This window comes from Ovis aries, chromosome X, assembly GCF_016772045.2.
Source record: "Ovis aries strain OAR_USU_Benz2616 breed Rambouillet chromosome X, ARS-UI_Ramb_v3.0, whole genome shotgun sequence".
NCBI classification, from domain to species: domain Eukaryota; kingdom Metazoa; phylum Chordata; class Mammalia; order Artiodactyla; family Bovidae; genus Ovis; species Ovis aries.
This window is the reverse complement of record NC_056080.1, coordinates 63777427-63797560: the sequence shown is the minus strand read 5'-3', so window position 1 is coordinate 63797560 and position 20134 is coordinate 63777427. Positions and strand designations below refer to the sequence as shown.

Here is a 20134-nt window from a genome sequence, read left to right as displayed (position 1 = left end):
TAGTCCCTGACCTTTCCCAATCAATCAGTCAACCAACAAATATTTGCTGAGTGCCTATTATTTGCAACACACCATGCTAGGCATTATGGGGGATACATGATGCAAGAGAAATAAAAGTTGTAGTCTCTTCACTTAAGGAGTTTACAGTATGGTTGGTAAGATGAGACATAAATAAGTACAAAACTAATTAAAAATGTGAGTCAGAGCCAAATGAACACTACAGAGGATAAGTTTGTAGAAAATTTCAAAAGTACAGATTACTATAGACTGGATAAATATGGAGGTTTTATGCAGGAGGTGGGACCTGCACTGGGCTTTGAAGAATGGACAGAAATTAAATAATTTTGAAGTTACCATAGGCATTAAGACAATAGAATTCAATACAAGAAGTTTCAGATTAAAGGTCAGATGAAGAACATCTAGGCAGGAGCAGGCAATTTATACCAGAATGTTACTAAGCTGTTGTTAGTGAAATTCTACCCCTTATTCCATTTTTTTGGTCTTTCTCCCTTTTTTCATTTCCTAATTCTTTTTTTTTTCCATCTTACTCCCTTTATGGTGATATATAGAGCTAAAAGAATCTTTGTGAGGCAGGTTGAAAACCTGGGCTCAGAAACCAGACTGTGTGGGTTCAAATCCTGGCTTTACCATTCATTAGGTGTGTGATTTTGGGCAAACTGCTTAATCTGTCTGTGCCTCATCAGTAAAATGCAGCTATAAAAATAGCACCTATGGCATAGGATTGTTTTGAGGATTAACTAACTGAGTTAAAATATATAAAGTGCTTAAAAGAGTGCCTGGCATATAGTATGTGTTCAATAAATGTTAGCTTTTATTAAGGAAAGAAGGCTGGCTAACTACAATATTATTATCTTTCCAGGTCTTATTGTTGCCAGATAATTTGTTAAATAATTAACAAACACCCGTACGGAAGTTGGAGGCCAGCCTCTTGTCAGCTAAAGGTTAGGTCTTTAGTAACACCTGATAAACATGCATAGACACACACACGCTTAGGCCGCACCACTTTTCCCCAGATAGCCCTCACCCCTAGGCAATCCAGAGATACTTTAGTAAAATAAATACAATTACCAACTCAAGTAGACAAGCTGAGTATTTAAAGAACTTTTCAACAACATTGTGAGGGAACCGACAACTTTTAGAAGGGATTTAGTTACAGTAGAGATGATCCCTAGGAAGGTGCCAGGTGAAACTAGGGTTAAATGAACTTCAAGGGGAGAAATCACTACTGGTAGTAGGCAGCTGGATGAATGTGTGCAGAGACAGAGTGGGGCATCATAAGAAGGCAGGTAAACTCTGGGCCAACATTCCCTGGAGTAGACTGTCTGTCATGAGTCCCACTTTCTGGATTTCTTCTCTCCACTACCTCTTTCGCACTCAGACCTTTCCCCTACTCCCTCCCTGCAGTTTTAGGCCCCTGCTCCCAAGAACAAAAACACTCCAAATTATAGGGGTTCTTGATGTGCCAATTCCTCAGGAGAGGCTGAAGAGAAACTAAAAAGAAGTTCTTGTCACTATTGTTGCAAATGACTGATTCAGAGATTGTACAATCTCCTTTGAGAAAAGTTTAAGGGCAGAAAGATGGATAAATGTATGTTTGATTAAGGTATAGTATTGCCTGTGGGCAGAAGGATGAACTACTGAGATTCCTTCCAATTGAGGATCCTAAATTCTCTCTTACCCTCCCCCCATCTCTGGATTCCTTTTGACAAAGAATGAACACAGTCAAAGAGACCCAATAGAAAAGAAAATAGGCATTACTCTCACATCACACTCTGATGTCACCTGTTTGCCAATAGATCTGACTTGGCTATTCTATTCTGCATGTGTGTGTGTGTGTGTGTGTGTGTGTGTGTGTGTGTGTGTGTGTGTGTGTGTGTGTGTGCATGGGAGCCAGATGATAACAGCTGTCAATTGCATTATTACTGCAAAGGATTTAATTAGCCCAGTACCCTGCTACTCTCCTCTCCATCTTATCAAATCTTCCTCTTAAAAAATGACTGTGTTGGGACTTCCCTGGCGGTCTAGTAGTTAAGACCTCCCCTACCAATGCAGGGGGTGCAAGTCTGATCCCTGTCAGGGAGTTAAGATCTCACATGCCTTGGGGCCATAAGACCAAAACATAAGACAAAATCAATATTGTAACAAATTCAATAAAGATTTAAAAAATTGTCCACACAAAAATCTAAAAAACAAAAGACAGTGAATTTATGAATCATTGTGAATTTAATTTTCACAATTCCCCTAGGGCTATTTGATTTTAAGCGTTTTCATTTTATTTACCTGTATAATCAACTTCTCTCTTTCTATAAACTTCTACCCCCCTCCACAGCTGTTAAACATATTCAAATCTCCTTTCTCTTTAAACAAACAAATCTTTCTTTGTCAATGCATTGCTTTCTATCTACCACATTCCTGGATTCTTGGGCAAGCTTCTCAAAAGAATAGTCTCTACTAAATGTTTTCACTTCACCTCTGATTCAGTTCTTAATCTTCTGCAATCTGGGTTCTACTTCCAGTGCTCTGCCAAACCTTTCACCTTTGGATAATTGTTAAACTGAGTGGACATCTTCCAGGTCTTATTTGACCATTCTATTGTATTAAACACTGTTAACCACCTACCTGTTCCTTTTGGAAACATTTTTTATTTCTCTCCCTTCAGATCACTAGTATCTGCTGGTTCTCTTTCTAGCTCTCTGACAACTCCTTTCTAGGTTTCCTTCACAAGCTTCTCTTCCTGTGCCTGTCTTTTAATTTTTTCCCAACTATAAACAGTTTTACTTTTCTGATGAAAAAATATACATATTTATTGTTAAAGGGCTTCCCTGGTGGCTCATGGTAAAGAATCCACCTACAACGCGGGAGACCTGAGTTTGATCCCTGGGTTGGGAAATTCCATGGACTATCCATGGGGTCACAAAGAGTCGGACACGACTGAGTGACTTTCACTTTACTTTCACTTCACCTATTGTTAAAAATTAGATCCTTTAGAAAATTATAACTAAAAACATAAAAGTGAAACTACCACCACACAGAGGTAACTACCACTAACATTTTGATTTATAACCTTCTGGTCTTTAAAAATTATTATATATATCATATACAGTAAAACATGGAATTTTAATGGATAGTATCACTGATGCAATGGACATGAACTTGAGCAGAATTCCGGTTATGGTGAGCGACAGGGAGGCCTGGCGTGCTGCAGTCCATGGGGTCACAAAGAGTCAGACACAACTGGGCAACTGAACAACAACATACAGTAATACAAGTGGTATCATATTACAGTATCTTTTTTCACAAATAAGGTCTTTTATTTGTCACCATTAAAAGTCTGCATTTTAAACAGATTCTTGGACTGATGGCTCATATCCATCAGCTCGTTCAACTTCAGCACCTGTCTCATCCCCAATAGCTTTTCCAGAACTACTACCTTCACCATGTTGCTCCATGAGTTTTCCCAATTCAAACTTGGGCTTCTTCAGCATTTTTACTTTTCTAACAAAGACTTCATGAAGCAGATAAATAGATTGGCAAGACTTTTCTATGTCTCTTCCAATGCTGTCTGGAATCAATTTATTTTTCAAGTCATTTGTCTGCACCTCTTGGGTCACAATTTCCTTCATCTTCTTCCAAACTTGGCGGATCTACTGGTGCTGGGCATAAGAAGTCTTACAAATTTGATTGTTGCATTTTTAGTAAAACCCACACAGAAGAGATGAAGCAAATAATCATCAGTAGTCTTGACATCAATGTTAACTTCAATCATGGTACTTTCTTTTTGGCTTCCTTTTTGCTGCCTTTTATAAGGTGCTTGTTCTTGCCAATGATCATGATCGAGGGTATTTTTTTTTAACCAGCTTTCCCCCACTTTTTTTGTGGGCATTATCCCATATCAATGAATATAAGAACATTATTTTAAATGGATACATAGGAGAACTCTGAATTTGGCCATTTACACAAGACAGTGAGTTTTAATATTGAGGTGAAAATTTTGAGCCAGAAGTTTTGATAAATAACATCAATTTTTTTGGCCATGCCCCAAGGCTTGCAGGATTTTAGTTTCCTGACTAGGGACTGAACTTGGGCCCTGGCAGTGAAAGAGCCAAGTCTTAACCATTGGACTACAAGGGAATTCCCATTAAATTTTTTTTTAATACAAAAGGACTTAAACATAAATGAAATGAAAATGAAAAACAACTCTCTCTGCTGTCCTTGACTCCTGTTTTCCAGTTCTGTTTTCCAGAGACAAGCAGTATTACAAGTTTCTTGAGGTCAAAGGCTTTTTTTTTTTTTTTTAATATATACTGCCAGTTAGCCTCCCAGAAAGATTGTATGGATTTACACTCTCATCAACATTGCATGCCTTCACCAATTTAAAAATATTCTGTCCTTGCCTCTTCACACTTTTCTTTCTACACTATATGATGATAGTTCCCAAATCTCTAGCCCTAATCACATCCTTGAGCTCCAGGCCAGTATTTCCAGCCACTTCCTGAACATTTTGAGGTCCTATAGATACCCAAGATTCATCTAAATTGAACTCACTGTCTTCCCTCCCAAGCTCACTCTTCTTTCTGTAATGCCAGTTTTGATTGGTGGTACCAGCAATCTGGGCTTCCCTGGTGGCTCAGACAGTAAAGAACTTACCTGTAATGCAGGAGACCTGGGTTCGATCCCTGGGTCGGGAAGATCTCCTGGAGAAGGGAATGGCAACTCACTCCAGTATTCTTTCCTGGAGGATCCCATGGACAGAGGAGCCTGGTGGGCTATAGTTCATATGGTCACAAAGAGTCAGACATGACTGACTGAGTTACTAACACTTTCACATTCACTGAATAGCAAGAAATGAGCAATCACTGGATAAACTTAAAAAGTACACAAGGCTTGTGTTTGGGATCACAAAGAGTCGGACGTGGCTGGGCAACTTTCACTTCACTTCACTTTCACCAGCAATCTACCTAGTTACCTATCTCAGAAACCTAGGAGTCATTTTATTATTATTTTTCTCTCCCTCAAATAGCAATAATAACTAATAGTTACTGAACACTTACTATTTGCACATATTTTATTTCATTTAATTCTCACCGAAGTCCAAGAGGTAGTTTTTTAGTCTTATTTCCATTTCACAGAGGAGGAAAACTTGTTGGATAACATGTCAAGGCTATATAGCTAGGAAGCAATGATCTAAACCCAGGGAGCCTAAGTCCATAGCTCACACATTTAGGCCCTACAACCACCATATCTAATCAGATACAACTCCTATCTATTTTATTTCCTCAGTCTCAGCCTTCTGTCTTCCCCTTTCTCCACTCCCACCACCACCACCTGATCCCAAGTACTATTGCAGATACTCATAATTGGTCACATTCAACTCCGATACATCTTCTTCCACGTTGCCTGCAAAATAATCCTTCTAAAACACAAATCTGATTGTGTCTTTTTTTTCTTTCTGTTGAAGATCCTTCAGTGGTTTCTTATTGCCTACATCATAAAGCCAAAGATCCTTTGCTTAATATAGAAGAATCATCCTCATCTGACCATCCCCAGCCAGGCTACCTCTTTAAACACTTCCATAACACAACCTGAATTGGTGATAACTGTCTAAAAATATTGTGCTGCTTCTTATCTGGATGACTTTGCATATGCTATTCCTTCTGCATGAAATCACCTTTCCCCATTTCCATTCCTGCTGTCTTTTCATGTCTGTCAAACTCAGATGTTTCCTCCTCCAGGAAGCCTTCCTTAATTCCTCCAGTTACTCATGTCCTACATGCTGCTGTGAACATTCACTTATTTCCTATTTGTCACATTATTGTTAGTTTTATTTACTCATCTCCTTTTCTATAATGTTAACTCCTTGAGGGCAGGGACTCTCTTATTGAACTCTAGGTCTCTAGCGTTTAGCATAAGTAGATCTCCCAGGTTGCCTGGTGGTAAGGAATCCGCCTGCCAAAACAGGAGATGCCAGTTCGATCCCTGGGTCAGGAAGATCCCCTGGAGTAGGAAATGGCAACCTGCTCCAGTATTCTTGTCTGGAAAATTCCATGGACAGAGGAGCCTGGTTGGCTACAGTCTATGGGGTCACAAAGAGTAGGACATGACTGAGCAACTGAGCACCCATGCACTGACACATAAGCAGTTGCTTAGTAGATATCAGTTAAATTGAATTAAAAAGCTGAACTGTGAAGTTATAGGGCCAAGTACTCTGTTGAAAGAATTTCAGGCATCAATGATATGGGATTTTTTTTTTTAAGTAGAAGAGGGCTAGAGAAAGGAGGAGAAAGAATGACCTAAAACTACCACCTTTACTGTGGGCACTACCCTCTTCAGGTGGGTCATGTGCAAATTAGTCATATAAGTATTAATATTTCTTTAGATATTCTCATGTAGACATATAGTGTATCTCCATAATGGGCTGTAAGCAACCTCAGAGCAGTGCCAAGTATGGAATTTTGCAGATTAGAGATAGAAGATTTTGAAATAAATACTCAGTTTGCTGAGAAATGTAACATCTGAGTATACCTGAAATTAGCTTTTATGTGGCAACAAGTGGAGGATGAAGATATGTCCACATTTTCCTCAAAACTGAGGATGAGAAATCATCTTTCTTTACCTCATTTTTGTTGCTTTCCTGGCATCATAAGTAGCGCTCACTGAGTGCTCAACTGCATGTGAAATGAATTGAAACTATCAGTGGCGCAAGTGGCCAGGCTGCGTTCTACGTTTTTACTATTGTTGGAACCCCACCCTCGGGAGACCACCCTTTTATTTTCGCGCAAAACCAGGACTTATTCAGGTCCCGGGGCCTCGGCCTATCACTGTAGGATCCCAGCTTGCGGGGCAGTGCTCACTGCTGATGGATGCATAATATAAAAACAATTTCTTGGGTCGAGGAGCAGCGATTGGCGGATCTCCCCTGTAGTGCTTCCTAGGATACTGGGGGGAACACATGTTGGAGATGCAGGTTCCCGGGCAGCACACACCCGCCCGGAAGTCTGAATGATGCCTTCTTCGTACAGGAGTGCAGGCCGTCAGCGTAGCCGCTATTCAGGGTTCCGGGCCCTTGGCCGTGGCGGCGTGCGCGTGCGTGCGTGCGTGCGTGCGTGGGCGCGCGTGCGCGGCGCCGCCGTCTGTGGGTTGGCTGGTTATTTTGCAAGCGGGAGGGGCCGTGCGCGCTCTCTGTCTTTGGTCTCTGTCCCCCCACCCCCCCCTTTCCCCGGTCTGGGTCTCTCCTTCGGAAAGATGTCGGACACGGCAGTAGCTGACACTCGGCGCCTTAACTCGAAGCCGCAGGACCTGACCGACGCTTACGGGCCTCCGAGTAACTTCCTGGAGATCGACATCTTTAATCCACAGACGGTGGGCGTGGGCCGCGCGCGCTTCACCACCTATGAGGTTCGCATGCGGGTGAGTCACGGGGTGAGGGAGACAGCTGAGGGAGGACCGGGCGGCTGGGCGGGAGGGGCGGGGGCGGGGAGGGGGAAAAACTGCCACAGGGAAGGCTAACGGTGGAGGAAACACTTGAGGGGTCATTTGGGGGTTAGGGGCTTAGTAGGTTTGCTGAGAGGTCTTCACACAAGGTTGTGGCCTGAGGATGCAGAAAACTCCTGAGGGGGGGAACTCCTGGCCTGATGACCAGCCTGAGGGAAAACAGGTACCCAGGAGCAAGAAGGAAGCAGGGCTGGAGACGGTGGGGGTGGAGAGGATTAGAGTGAGGAATTCCAGGAAGTAGGAATCAGAGATGTAGCAACAGAAGGAGGGAAGGAAGAGTGGAAGAGGGCTGGGGGATGGAAAGCCAGAGCGATATGCTGCGGGGTCCCAAAACGAGGTTGTGAGAAGTCAGTCTGAGGAAGGGGATCAGGAAGGCCCAACTTCTTCCTAATGAGGCCTCCGTGGATGATCAGTTCTGCTCAGTCGTGTCCGACTCTTTGCGACCCCATGGACTGCAGCACATCAGGCTTCCCTGTCCATCACCAACTCCCGGAGCTTGCTCAAACTCACGTCGAGTCCGTGATGCCATCCAACAATCTCATCCTCTGTCGTGGATGATGGGGTTGAGCAAAGCCTGGGTTAATGGGAAGAGAGACTACAGGAAAGGGAGACAGTGGACTTGGTGGAGCAGATATAAGAACGGGAGGCTCCTTGAGTGCTTCCCAGACTTGTGTAGAATTAACATCTGAAAGAGAGAAGTGTTCAGTGCTTGTTTTCTCAGGTACTACATGCTCACTGGAAAACCTGACTTTGCAACTCGGATTGGTGGATTGTTAGTCGCTGCCCTCATCTTGTGCTGACCCTTTCGATCTGAAGTATCCAGAATGTTTATTTCAGTATTTACTGGCTCTCATTTGGGTTTTCTGTATATGAATGGCCATTTACTCATTCTGCCCTAAATTAACCTTTTGGATTCATTATATTAGTCCTTGGTCTGTAGTTAACTTTAATATATGACATTTAAGTGCTGCTCTAGGAGGGGCTTCTTCCAGTGTGCACTACAGAGGACTTTATTCTCTAGTTCTTAGTCCACCATGCAAAGATGGAATGTGCAGAGTACATGGTTTGCAGGTTCTTTGCCCCCACTGAAGTGGTTACAGGCAAAAAGGTTGAGAGCCATTTCCTAATTTTCCTTATTTTTTTTCTCAGACTAGAGGGCCAGAATATTCTCTATGGACAGCATGCTGCTCAAACAGCATTTGAAGACCTAGAAGAGTGTATGTGCTTTTATTTTTGAATGAATGAATTGAATGAGAGAGTATGCTGTCCCAACTCAACTTTGAAATCTAACTGAGAAGTGATCTCCAAATTCCAAGTTTGGCAAAGTCCAAACTGAAGAAAGAAACACGAATAGCAGAAAATGAGAAAAACTCATCTATATAAGAATTATATGAAATCATCTCTTTGGGGAAGAATGGATATTAGATCCCTCAAAATATGATAAAAGCTGGGAACTGTTAATGGTAGAGAACTTAATTACCTAAAGAGGCCTGGACATAACTTGTTCAGTGTAAGAACTCTTCTGCTGTGGGGTTTTGGAGACGTTGTCTTGATGTATTACCCAAGAGCTCTAGGGATTATGAATGGAATTGTTTGCTACGCTACTTCTAATAACAAGAGCTGTTCATCTAGTGCCTGTCATGTGTCAGGCACTGAACTAGGATTTAATTTCTAAATCCTTACAAAAACACCATTTTACAGATAGGAAACTAAGGAGGAATGCAATATAAGTAATTTACCCAAGTACACATAGCTAATAAGTGGCAGTGTTGGGATTTGAACCCAGATCTGTCTGACTCCGAAGCCCATCATACTCTTTCCACTACATTGTAGTGTCTTTGGCAGTGCTTAGTTGCAAAACTTTAGTGTGCAAGGATTTTTTTTTCCCACTAAGCTTTTCATCAGGCCTTTCCACAATTACTAATTGTATGGTAATGATAGGACTGATGGCAGTTCCTAATTCTGTGGGTTTGAGTTAATTTGTATTTTTGTTAATTTGTATGGCTATATAGACTTTTAATATTTTGTTGAGCTCTGAGGGGAAATTGATGAAATCATTTGGTTTTAAATTGCTAATTTAAGTGACTGATCATGGTAGGTATTATAGGGAGTATGAGGCTCAGAGAATGGGCTTTGGGAGTTGGGCATTGTGTATGGTAGAAGCAGATGGCACTGACTTTTTTCATTTGTATAATTAAAGCTCAGGGAAGGAATATCTATCCCCCTCACCCCCATAAGAAATGAGTCTGGAGAGTTGTTCTGGTGACTTCACGTGATATGTATGGGACTTTTCAAATGTCAATTATCCTTTGGACTTGAACTTTGCTTCTTTCTTTCCTTTCCCTTGATTTTGTTTTGATCAGAGCCAAAGGAGGACTGTGTATCCTGTACTACACAATCCTGTCTCTCTCATACAGTTTGTAGGTTGGAGCTGAGAGAGTATCCTAGTACATAGTAGCCCCTTCCTTAGTTGGCTAGGTGCTGAGGTGAAAGGTCATTATTGTCACCATGAGGTAGGGAAGAATATTTTTGTAAGTCAAAGGAGGAAGTCCACAAAATGACGGTGGTTTTACCGTGTCTTGGAAGAATCTACTCAGCACTTTTTTCCTTACATCTTTCTGTTGGCCTACTAGTTAAGGTTCTACTGTTTGGGATCACAGTATTTGTAACGAATTCTGGTGGAAACCTAGAATCTCAAGATACTGAATGGCTTTTTTTCTTGAATGATTATTTTTACTCCCAGCTTTATTGAGATATAATTGACAGATAGCGTTGTGTGGCGGTGGTGTTCAGTTGCTCAGTCATGTCTGACTCTCTGCGACCCCATGGACTACAGCATGCCAGGCTTTCCTATCCTTCACCATCTCCCGGAGCTTGCTCAAATTCTGTCCATTGAGTCAGTGATAACATTGTGTAGGTTTAAAGTATAGAATGTGATGATTTGATACATATATATATTAGTGTGCAGGTTTCTGAGAATGTTTTTTATAATGGCTTGTTTTGAATAGTTAATACATGCACATGGTACAAAATCCAAAGGTACAAAAATGATATACTATATATACTGAAAAAAATCTGTGTACCCATGTGGACCCATGTGATTTAAAACTATGTTGTTCAAGCGTCAGCTGTACTGTAACAATGAGGTCTCCCTCTCCTGCATTCTGGAGGTTCCTCTTCCTGAAGAAACTACTGCTTCCATTAATAAGATACTGCTTTACACATTTCTCATTCCACTTCAATCCACTGCCATTCCTGGGATCATGATCCTGAGTAGAGTTGTAACTAATGTAAGTTGGCCAGTTATTTGGCTTTATTGTGTGATGCTATATACCTAGATCCTGAAAAGTCAGTATCCAGACGAGGACTACAGAACGTAACATAGCAAGGAATGTATGAAGCTCCAGCATAGTGCCAATGCCCTTTTCCTGCTCTGAGTTAGTTGTGGAGAAAGTAGAAAAACTAGCTCCTTTTATTTCCATCTACTGATCTGAATTGACTGGTAGGAAGTATAGTCAGTATTAATACATTTGTTTGGCTATTTCTGTTTAGAACCTATAGATAGGAGTGAGGATCAGGGCTTTTTGTTTGTTGGAGGTTCATGTTGCCAATGAAGCCTTGGGAAAATTCTCAGTGATTAAAATGTGGGAATCAGCTGATGTATATCAGGGAGCAAACTATGGAAAACCAACTTAATGTAATTGCTATTTCTGCTGCACTTTCTGGATAAGGGGAGGGTAAACAGATACATAGTTCACTGTTAACCAATTGAGTAACTTGCATAATCTGCATTTAGGGAGATGCAGCAGTAGTCATGGCTCCTGATTTCAATGAAATTATAATTTACTTTGGTAGCAAGACTAACATAATGCATAAAACAGTAGTGTGTCAGGCAATACCAAAGTCTTATGTGTCCTAAGAGTTCAGAGGAGGAGACCAATAAATTAAGCCAGTATTGTCAGGACAGATTTCCTGGATGAAGTGGGACTTGAGCTGGGACTTTTAGAATGGAAGGGATTTGGACAGGAAAAGCAAAGGAAAGCATACTTTGGAGGTGCTTATCTCTTGTTTTTTTACAGGGACCGTAAATTCACTTTTCAATTGAAAATGTAATACATGCACATGATAAACTCCAGTTGTACAGTGAAAAATGTGACCTACCCATTTCAGTTGTCTAGTTTTATTCTCCAAAGTCAGTCACTATTATCAGTGTCTTTTCATAAATGTTTTAATTCATAAATATAAATATATACATGTATACATACCCCTTTTAAAAACACAGACTATATACTGTTCTCTGCCTTGATTTTAATGCTTAATATCTTTCCGTATTGGGACATATATATCTTTCTCATTCTTTTCATAGTTGTATTCCACTCTGCAAGTGTACCATAATTTATTTAACCAATTATCCATCGATGGACATTTATTATTATTACAAATGAGAAAATTCAGTGAAAACCCTTGTATACACATATTTATGTATAACTTCAAGTCTATTTGTGGGATAAATTCTAAGCAGCATGAGACTTCTGATCACCACCTCTGACGAGGCTGGATGTGGTGAGAATTGGTATTCACCCAGTAGTGTTTCAAAAGGGTTATCGGAGCATGGTCCTTAGGAGCTGTTTCTTTTCTTAAGACGTGTTCAAGTGGTTGTGACAGGTGGCCATCACAGACTGAGTGTTACTTACCACCTCTCTTCTCTCATTCTTTCTCCTTGTAGACAAACCTACCTATCTTCAAACTAAAGGAGTCCTGTGTACGACGGCGCTACAGTGACTTTGAGTGGCTAAAAAATGAGCTGGAGCGAGATAGTAAGGTATGGCCCTGTTCCCTGTGTGACCCTTGGGAGAGGAGATCTCCATAGGTTTATAAAATCTTGAAGGCAATAGGGAGGGTGAACATACTCTATCTACCAAATCCCAATATGTTAGATCTGAGTGATACCCTTTGAGACGTGAAAGTGGGAAGTTCAGGAGAAATTGTAAAGAAAAATTACTTGACTCAGCGGATAGAAAAATCATACAACTTAATTCCTATAGGTGCTAAAAATGGAAAGTTGAGCTAAATTCTTGGATGGTAATGGACTGTTAAATAAAGTGAAGAATATTTGAAGTTTATTTCCTTTCTTTTGAGATGGTAAACCTGTCCTCCTACAGAAACAGAGTTGGATTAATTTTTGACTTGAGCCATCCTGACTGTTCTTTTTTTTAAATTAATTTATTTAATTGGAGGCTAATTACTCTACAATATTGTGGTGGTTTTTGCCATACATTGACATGAATCAGCTGCAGGTGTATATGTGTCCCCCATCCCAAACCCCCTCCCACCTCCCTCCCTATCCCATCTCTTTGGGTTGTCCCAGTGCACCAGCTTTGAGTGCCCTGTTTCATGCATCGAACTTGGACTGATCATCTATTTCACATATGGTAGTATACATGTTTCAATGCTATTCTCTCAAATCAGAGACCCACAGAGTTCAAAAGTCTGTTCTTTATATCTATGTCTCTTTTGTTGTCTCGCATATAGGGTCTTTGTTACCATCTTTCTAAATTCCATATATATGCATTAATATACTGTATTGGTGTTTTTCTTTGTGACTTATTTCACTCTGGAAAATAGGCTCCAGTTTCATTCACCTCATTAGAACTGATGCAAATGTGTTCTTTTTAATAGCTGAGTAATATTGCATTGTGTATATGTACCACAACTTTCTTATCCATTCGTCTGCCGATGGACGTCTAGGCTGTTTCCATGTCCTAGCTGTTGTAAACAGCACTGCGATGAACATTGGGATACACGTGTCTCTTTCAATTGTGGTTTCCTCAGTGTGTATGCCCAGCAGTGGGATTGCTGGGTCATATGGCAGTTCTATTTCCAGTTTTTTAAGGAATCTCCGTACTGTTCTCCATAGTGGCTGTACTAGTTTGCATTCCCACAAACAGTGTAAGAAGGTTCCCTTTTCTCCACACCCCTGACTGTTCTTATGATCTCAGTTCTTGCAAGTTGCTGAACTATGGCATAGGATGGACCCTATTCCTAATAGGAAATTAAATGTACAATGCATTACCACGGATATTTTGCATCTGCCTACAGATTGTAGTACCACCACTCCCTGGGAAAGCCTTGAAGCGGCAGCTCCCTTTCCGAGGAGACGAAGGGATCTTTGAGGAGTCCTTTATTGAAGAAAGGAGGCAGGGCCTGGAACAGTTTATTAACAAGTAAGCCAAGTTCCTGGGGGTTCCTTTTGCTACTTTTGCCATCTTAGTCTTTCTGTATGTTTCATTTCTCTGCTCTTTTGTAATGGGTAATATGATGTGCTGATTGTGTGCTGGGGTCACTGGACAGTAAAACTCCATTCCTTTGAGCAGAATTCTGATCCTGTACCCCAGGGCCTGAGGAAGCATTGCATGTTGGATGTGTCTAGGAATTTGCCCCTATCTTACCTCTCTGTCCCCTTCCTCTCTTCAGTATTGTGGTTGAAATGGTGCCCCGCAGCTGTCCTTTACTTGCTTGAACCTCAGGGCTGACTTTGCCCTTCTTCCCCTGTCCACATCCACAGCCCTGCCCCTCTGTAAATTCTCTCTAGTCCCAAAAACTACTGATAACCATCTTGGTCTCTTTATAGAATTGCTGGGCACCCACTGGCTCAGAACGAACGCTGCCTACACATGTTCCTGCAGGAGGAGGCAATTGACAGGAACTACGTCCCTGGGAAGGTGCGCCAGTAGGAGCCCCTCTCACCACTTGCCCTCTACTTTCCTGCTGAAATGACATTGGTTTTTACACTAAGCCTCTCTCTCTCTCTGATCTGAAGTTGTCTGTCCATCCCCTGGCCTGATAGACTGTCTGGCATTGTGTTCCTTGGTACCTGACTATACCATGGGCACTCTACTAGGATCCTCTTCTCTGAGGAGAGGTGGGAAACCACAGGCAGATGCCCTTTGCTTGGGACTGGGTGGGTGGGTGGGGGTATTGGACTGGAAGGCAATTTCTTGGGCATTTACCCATACCAGAAGGCCAACCTTGGGGGCGTGGGTCTTGTATTGGTGGGGCACTTGGATACATACTGATGCTGCAAGTCCAGGGGATTTTTCTTACTCTTAGGTTTAACCAGGAACGTTGAGCAGGGAAAGACCCTGCCTTTCCTACCTGCATGAACTTTTTTCTTTGGGAGAGACCCCGAAGCTCTCATTTTCTCTAGGCCTTTTCCCAGTTTTCTCAAGAGTTTCTTTTGTTATACTTTCTTCCTTGTTGCTTTTCATGGCAGTAATTCTAGGGTCTAAGCAGTCTGTTTATGGAGCAAGGTGTGTGGGTTTTTTGGGCCCATCATCATGGCTGCTTCAGAGTCAGAAGAAAGCCATAGGACAGTCAGGGAGATCCTGTTGCCTAGCCCCTCCGTTGTGGCTCCCCACTCTGGCTACCTGTTTCTTGCTCACCAGTAGGTGAGTCAGTATGGGCTGGGCCAGCAGTTCTCTCTCCCCAAGTCCTCGCTACTTTTATGGGTTAGCTTTGCAGGTTTGGTGGCTTGAGGGCTTGGGGGAACTCACCACTGCCAGGTAACTCCCTGAAGGGTGGGAGTAGATCATTTTCTAGGTACCTCCCAGTGGTAGGGAAGGACATCACCACTCTCTTCCTTCCATTCTCCTCCTCCCCCCATCCTATTTAGTGCTGCCACAAGGTAGAAACACAACGACAAACCATACAGTCTGACTTCTCCTAAGCACTTTGAGCTGTTGAATGGGGCTTAGGGGCAAGAGTTGTCACTGCCCTCCCCAGCTTGGTCACAGGGTTATTGAATTGCCTGCACTTGTTTCCCATGGAACCCCAGCATTCTCCCCAGAAGCTGAGCTAGGGTTAGCAGCTGGGTATAGATTTCCTAAATCTTAGAGTCTGAAGCAGCTTCTTGAGGCTGGCAGCTTTCCTGGGCTTCTATCTGGGAGGTGGTGATTTGTTTGCTGGAGCCCAATGTCTGTCCCAAGTGGTGGGATGGAAGCAGGTTAACTCTGGTGTCAGGTCAAAAGTGGGGGCCCTTTGCTTAGACTTTCTGTCATGGAAGGGTTGGAGTTCTTTATATAGGGTCTTGGGGAAAAGGATTACTGATTCTGACAAGACCCTGAACAGAGAGGTTAAGGATTGGATTTCAACGTGGGGTTTAAGTCCATCTATATGTTGAAGTTCCCTGAGACAGACCAGCTCTCCAGCTACCGGGCCTGAACAGCCCCTAGAGAGACACTCTGCTCCCTTTCCCACCTTTCCAGTGTTGGTGTTGTTGCTGCCTTTTTCATCTGTATCCTCTGTTACTATTTGTTTTTAAAGATTCCTTCTTTCATTGTGCACAAGTGCTGAGAGCCTGAGGTCCCATTTATGCTGTGTATATATCCTGACTCGGGGCTTTCATTCAGCAAAATGTTCATTCTTCTGTCAGACAATGTCATATTCAACTCTGTTCATATTAAACCACTGTGAAGCAAGCCTCTGTTTTCCTGTTTAAGTTGTAAATTTAGTACTTTTAAGTTTCTAGAATATTCTGGGTATTGTGCAGAATTATATTAACACGGTCAGTGTCTTAAAGTGATAAGTAATTTTTACATTTAAATTTTTAAAAAGCAGAATCCAAGCTACCTGTAGCAGTATTTACCTGTCCTTTTTGCAACTTCCAATTGACGTTGTCACAGAGGTAATGCATCTGCTTGGAGGAAGTAGCCATAGGGCTCAGTAACTGTGGTTTGGGTCAGTTTAGCAAATTTGGTTTTTAAGCTTGTAGGTTTGTGCTAATTTGGGCAAAACATATTTATAGTATGTGTGTATATGTATATGCAAATGCTATATGTGTACATAAATGTGTGCATATGCTCATCCTCCAACACACCCACACATGCCCTACAAACACTTTTTTTCATAGGCTTTTTACCTCAATTGAGTTGTTTTCCTTTCAGATAAATTTGATGTAGGCAGAAAGGTGAGTGAACTCTGAGAATTTTTGATGGATGGATAGTTTCACTTGACCATTGGTTTCTCAAATGGCTTCATGCACAAAGTAGGTTTTGGGAAAGGTTTGGAATGAGAGGTTAGTTAGGAATCTTGGCATTTAGGAAGTCAAAGCTACTTTTAATCACGTAGTTGAGCATGAAAAGAAGGTATAGAAAGTGATGTCATTAAAACATGATGAATTAAGATGACTTAACAGTGATATTTTAGTCCAGGTAGAAAAGTGGGGACTGAATTGAAGAAGTTAAAGAGATTTGGGAATCAGATACCTAAAGATATCTGAGGGAATAGGGAAGAATAGCTGTTTCTATGAGATGAGAAAAAGGAAGAATAATAAGAGAAATGTAGCCTTCATAGGCAGCAGTGTTGGAGAATGAATATAGAATAACCAGAAAAAGTAGCTATAAAAATATTAACAAAATTTTGACAGATAACATATGTTACAAGTACTAATCAATAGCTGCCTGTGCACCCAGCCTTATGCTCAAAGTTGGGCTGTGATGGGGTGGGTGCTCAAGGTACAAATAAAATGATTATATTCTCTTTCTTCATAGACTTAATACTTTTTATACTTTAGTCCAGGAGATATCTCAGTAAGACAAAAAATGCCAGAGACAAATTAAGAGGTCCAGATATATCTAGTTAGTTGTCTTAACTTGTTTTCTTTTTAATGTCAGTCAGGTAAATTATTTCTTTGGATTCAAATGTAACCGGGTTCTGAAAGAACCCCAAATCCAAGCCCATGAACAATGAGAAGGAGAAGCATACTTTTTATAAGAGATTCAAGTTTATGCATGCATCTAGGTATTTACTACTAATTAATCCTCTTTTTCCATAGCACAGAAGCAACTCAACTTTTCATTGGAAGCTGGGCAACAGAGGCTAACAAAAATTTTTGAATATAGTAGCTGCACCCAAGGGAAGTCTAAATCTTCACATTCCAAAGATGGCTTAGCTACTCTTTGAACCTTTCTTTGAGATGAGTTGAGCTAGTATAGGGTGGGAGAGATGAACAGCATTCAGGCTTCTTTGGAGTTTTTATTTGATGAGGTGTCCTAGGTAAGGCATTTCCATCTTCAAATACATGCTGTAATAATTTAAGTAAAATTACTCTTTTGCTTTGGAAATGCAGACTAACTGCTGACTGAAATAGATATTTCTTCCTATCTTTGACGATTGTTGAGTCATCTGTGGTCTTCTCAGACACAATAACAGTTTTGAGTTTTCCTCACTTCACTCATCTTTAACCCTTTTATCTTTATTATTCTGAAGTCTCTCCAAGGTCCTCATATGTCCCCAAGTCATAGAGTCTAAAACTGGATACCACTTTAATTATAGCCTGAAGTTTAGGTGGTTGTTAGTCCATCTATATATCACAATATTCAAGTTTACTTTAAAAATACAAACACTTTGTGACTAATTCAGCTTGTGGTTCTCTGCCTTCCCGACCACCCACCACCCCTCATTCTTCTTATCTTTTTTACGTTATACAAAAGAATTGTTCCCTATTTTACTTTTATTTTCTCTCTCCCTCCTGTCTGTCTGTCAACTCTTCTGAGAACAGAAAAGTCATTCCTTACAAAAGAGACAAAGGTAATTATTAACAATATACAGAATAAAGGAGTTTTAAAATCGCAGCAGGCGTCTTTTAAATATGTACTTCTGTGGTGGTTTTAAATGTTTGTATATAGATCAACAACTACTTAATATAGATAAACTGAAGGTAAAGGATTAAGAGGCACTGCCAATAGAAGAACAATCAAATTGGATAAAATGGTAGTTCTTAAGTGAATAGTAAAATACAGTTAGATTCACAGAAATTTATGCATTACTTTTCAAGAAAATGTTGGTTTTTTAATGTTATTTCTTATCCAGTAACTTCTTTGTCCAAATACAATCAACTTTGATCATCTGTGCTAGTGGAGAGATATTATTAAATATTTTGTTATGCATTTTTGTCCTAAAATTTAAATACAGAGATGTCTAATATTCTATTAGAATATTAGATATTAATATTCATAAGACTTAAAATATTCCCTAATATGTCATCAGAATAAAGACACAGGAAGATCTGAAAAGTAGCAGAAAGAGTACTAAACCTGGAAGAGAAGCCTGGGTTCAGAGCTGGCTATGCTATTAGTCGGCTATAGCTCCTTAAGCAAATTGCATCACCACTCTGGGCCTGTTTCCTTAAGCAAATTGCATCACCACTCTGGGCCTGTTTTCTCAGCTATAAAGTGAGGGGGGTTAACTAAATGATATATGAGTTATCTTAAATCTCTGATGTTTATGATTTTCAACCCTTGTTTCTCAAGGAGTTGAGAAACCCTGGAGGTGATGCTATCAAAAAAGGTGAAAGCACAGTTTTCCCTCTGTGATGTGGTTTGCTATGGTGCAGTTAGGTTTTCTCTCCCAGAAATGAATGACTCTTCAGTTACCCTGATTAGATTTTCTTTGCACATATTCTGTTGTGTCATGAGTACCCCATTGAATTTCAGTGGTGATTTGATTTACAGTTGCCATAATTTTTTTCATAGGTCTTCTAGCCAAAATTTTTATTATTTAAGAATTTTTTTTTTTTTTTTTTTTTTGCCAAGTGACATGAGGGATCTTAGTTCCCTGACCAGGGATCAAATTGCATCCCTTGCAGTAGAAGGGTGGAACCTTAACCACTGGACCACCAGGAAGACCCTAGCCAAAATTTTTAAATGAAATAATCACCTCATAACTATATGTAGTTATTCTTATTTAAAATATACAAATTATAGCTTTGATTACAAAAGTGCCAATTTTGTTAAAATGTTTTATTGTGATGAAAGTTCAAAAGTAATTAATGCTAGTTGACAAAATTAAAAAAAAAATAAATATGTAGAAAGTGAGATTTCTCCTTATTCCCTAACCCTATTTCCATTCCTCAGGAATAACCTAATTTGGTATGGGTCTTCTAGGCATTTTTCTATGCACAAATGCATGTATATGAATACATATGTATATTCATACACACATAAACATCATCAATACACACTTGTATATAATTTTTTGAAAACAAAATGGAATATTTTATGAAGTATTTTGCAACTTTATTTTGTAATATTGTGTGAACTTCCTCTCATTAGTACATGGAAATTTACCTCATTTTTTAAAAATGGTGACATAACATTTTACAGTGTAGTTGTATCAACATTTAATGATTCACTTATTGGTGGAAATCATCTACTCTTATAACTAATGCTGCATATAACCTTGTGTGTTTTAAGTGTTTCTGTAGGATAGATTTTGAGAGAAGGAATTCCTGGGTGAAAGGATGTGTGCATTTTACATTTTGTTAGGTACTACTAAGGTACCTTCTTAAAGAGTTCAGTTTAGTTTCCCACTTACAGAAAATGAGAATTTCTGTAACTTTACAAAAGTGGAGAAATCCTGTTTCCCTCCAAAACGTTTCTTTGCCAAAAGTGGAAAAATATTAAACAATTCATAATTATCCATACTATTTGGTGAAAGTTGTGTTTCTTAGTTTTAATTTGCATTTCCTGGCACATTTATTTGTAATGATAGCACTGTCAGGTTTTTTAAAATTTCCCCATACTTTTCATTTTAGTTGTTCTATAAGCAGTATCTATTGCTGCTA

General features: G+C 40.3%; 1 protein-coding gene across 1 annotated transcript; it reads left to right on the top strand.

Moving 5' to 3' along the window:
- The first annotated feature begins 7153 nt into the window (after positions 1–7153).
- Positions 7154–18143, top strand: SNX12 (sorting nexin 12). The gene is made up of 4 exons (XM_027962870.3): positions 7154–7428; positions 12239–12334; positions 13612–13736; positions 14144–18143. The coding sequence occupies exons 1-4, from the start codon at positions 7264–7266 to the stop codon at positions 14244–14246; spliced, it is 489 nt and encodes a 162-aa protein (XP_027818671.1). The 5' UTR covers positions 7154–7263; the 3' UTR covers positions 14247–18143.
- The last annotated feature ends 1991 nt before the right edge of the window (positions 18144–20134 follow it).

Coding starts and splice junctions, on each gene's coding strand:
- SNX12 (XM_027962870.3), top strand. CDS start 7,264: ATGTCGGACACGGCAGTAGCTGACACTCGGCGCCTTAACTCGAAGCCG. Junction 7,429..12,238: donor CCTATGAGGTTCGCATGCGG/GTGAGTCACGGG, acceptor TTCTCCTTGTAG/ACAAACCTACCTATCTTCAA. Junction 13,737..14,143: donor CTGGAACAGTTTATTAACAA/GTAAGCCAAGTT, acceptor GTCTCTTTATAG/AATTGCTGGGCACCCACTGG.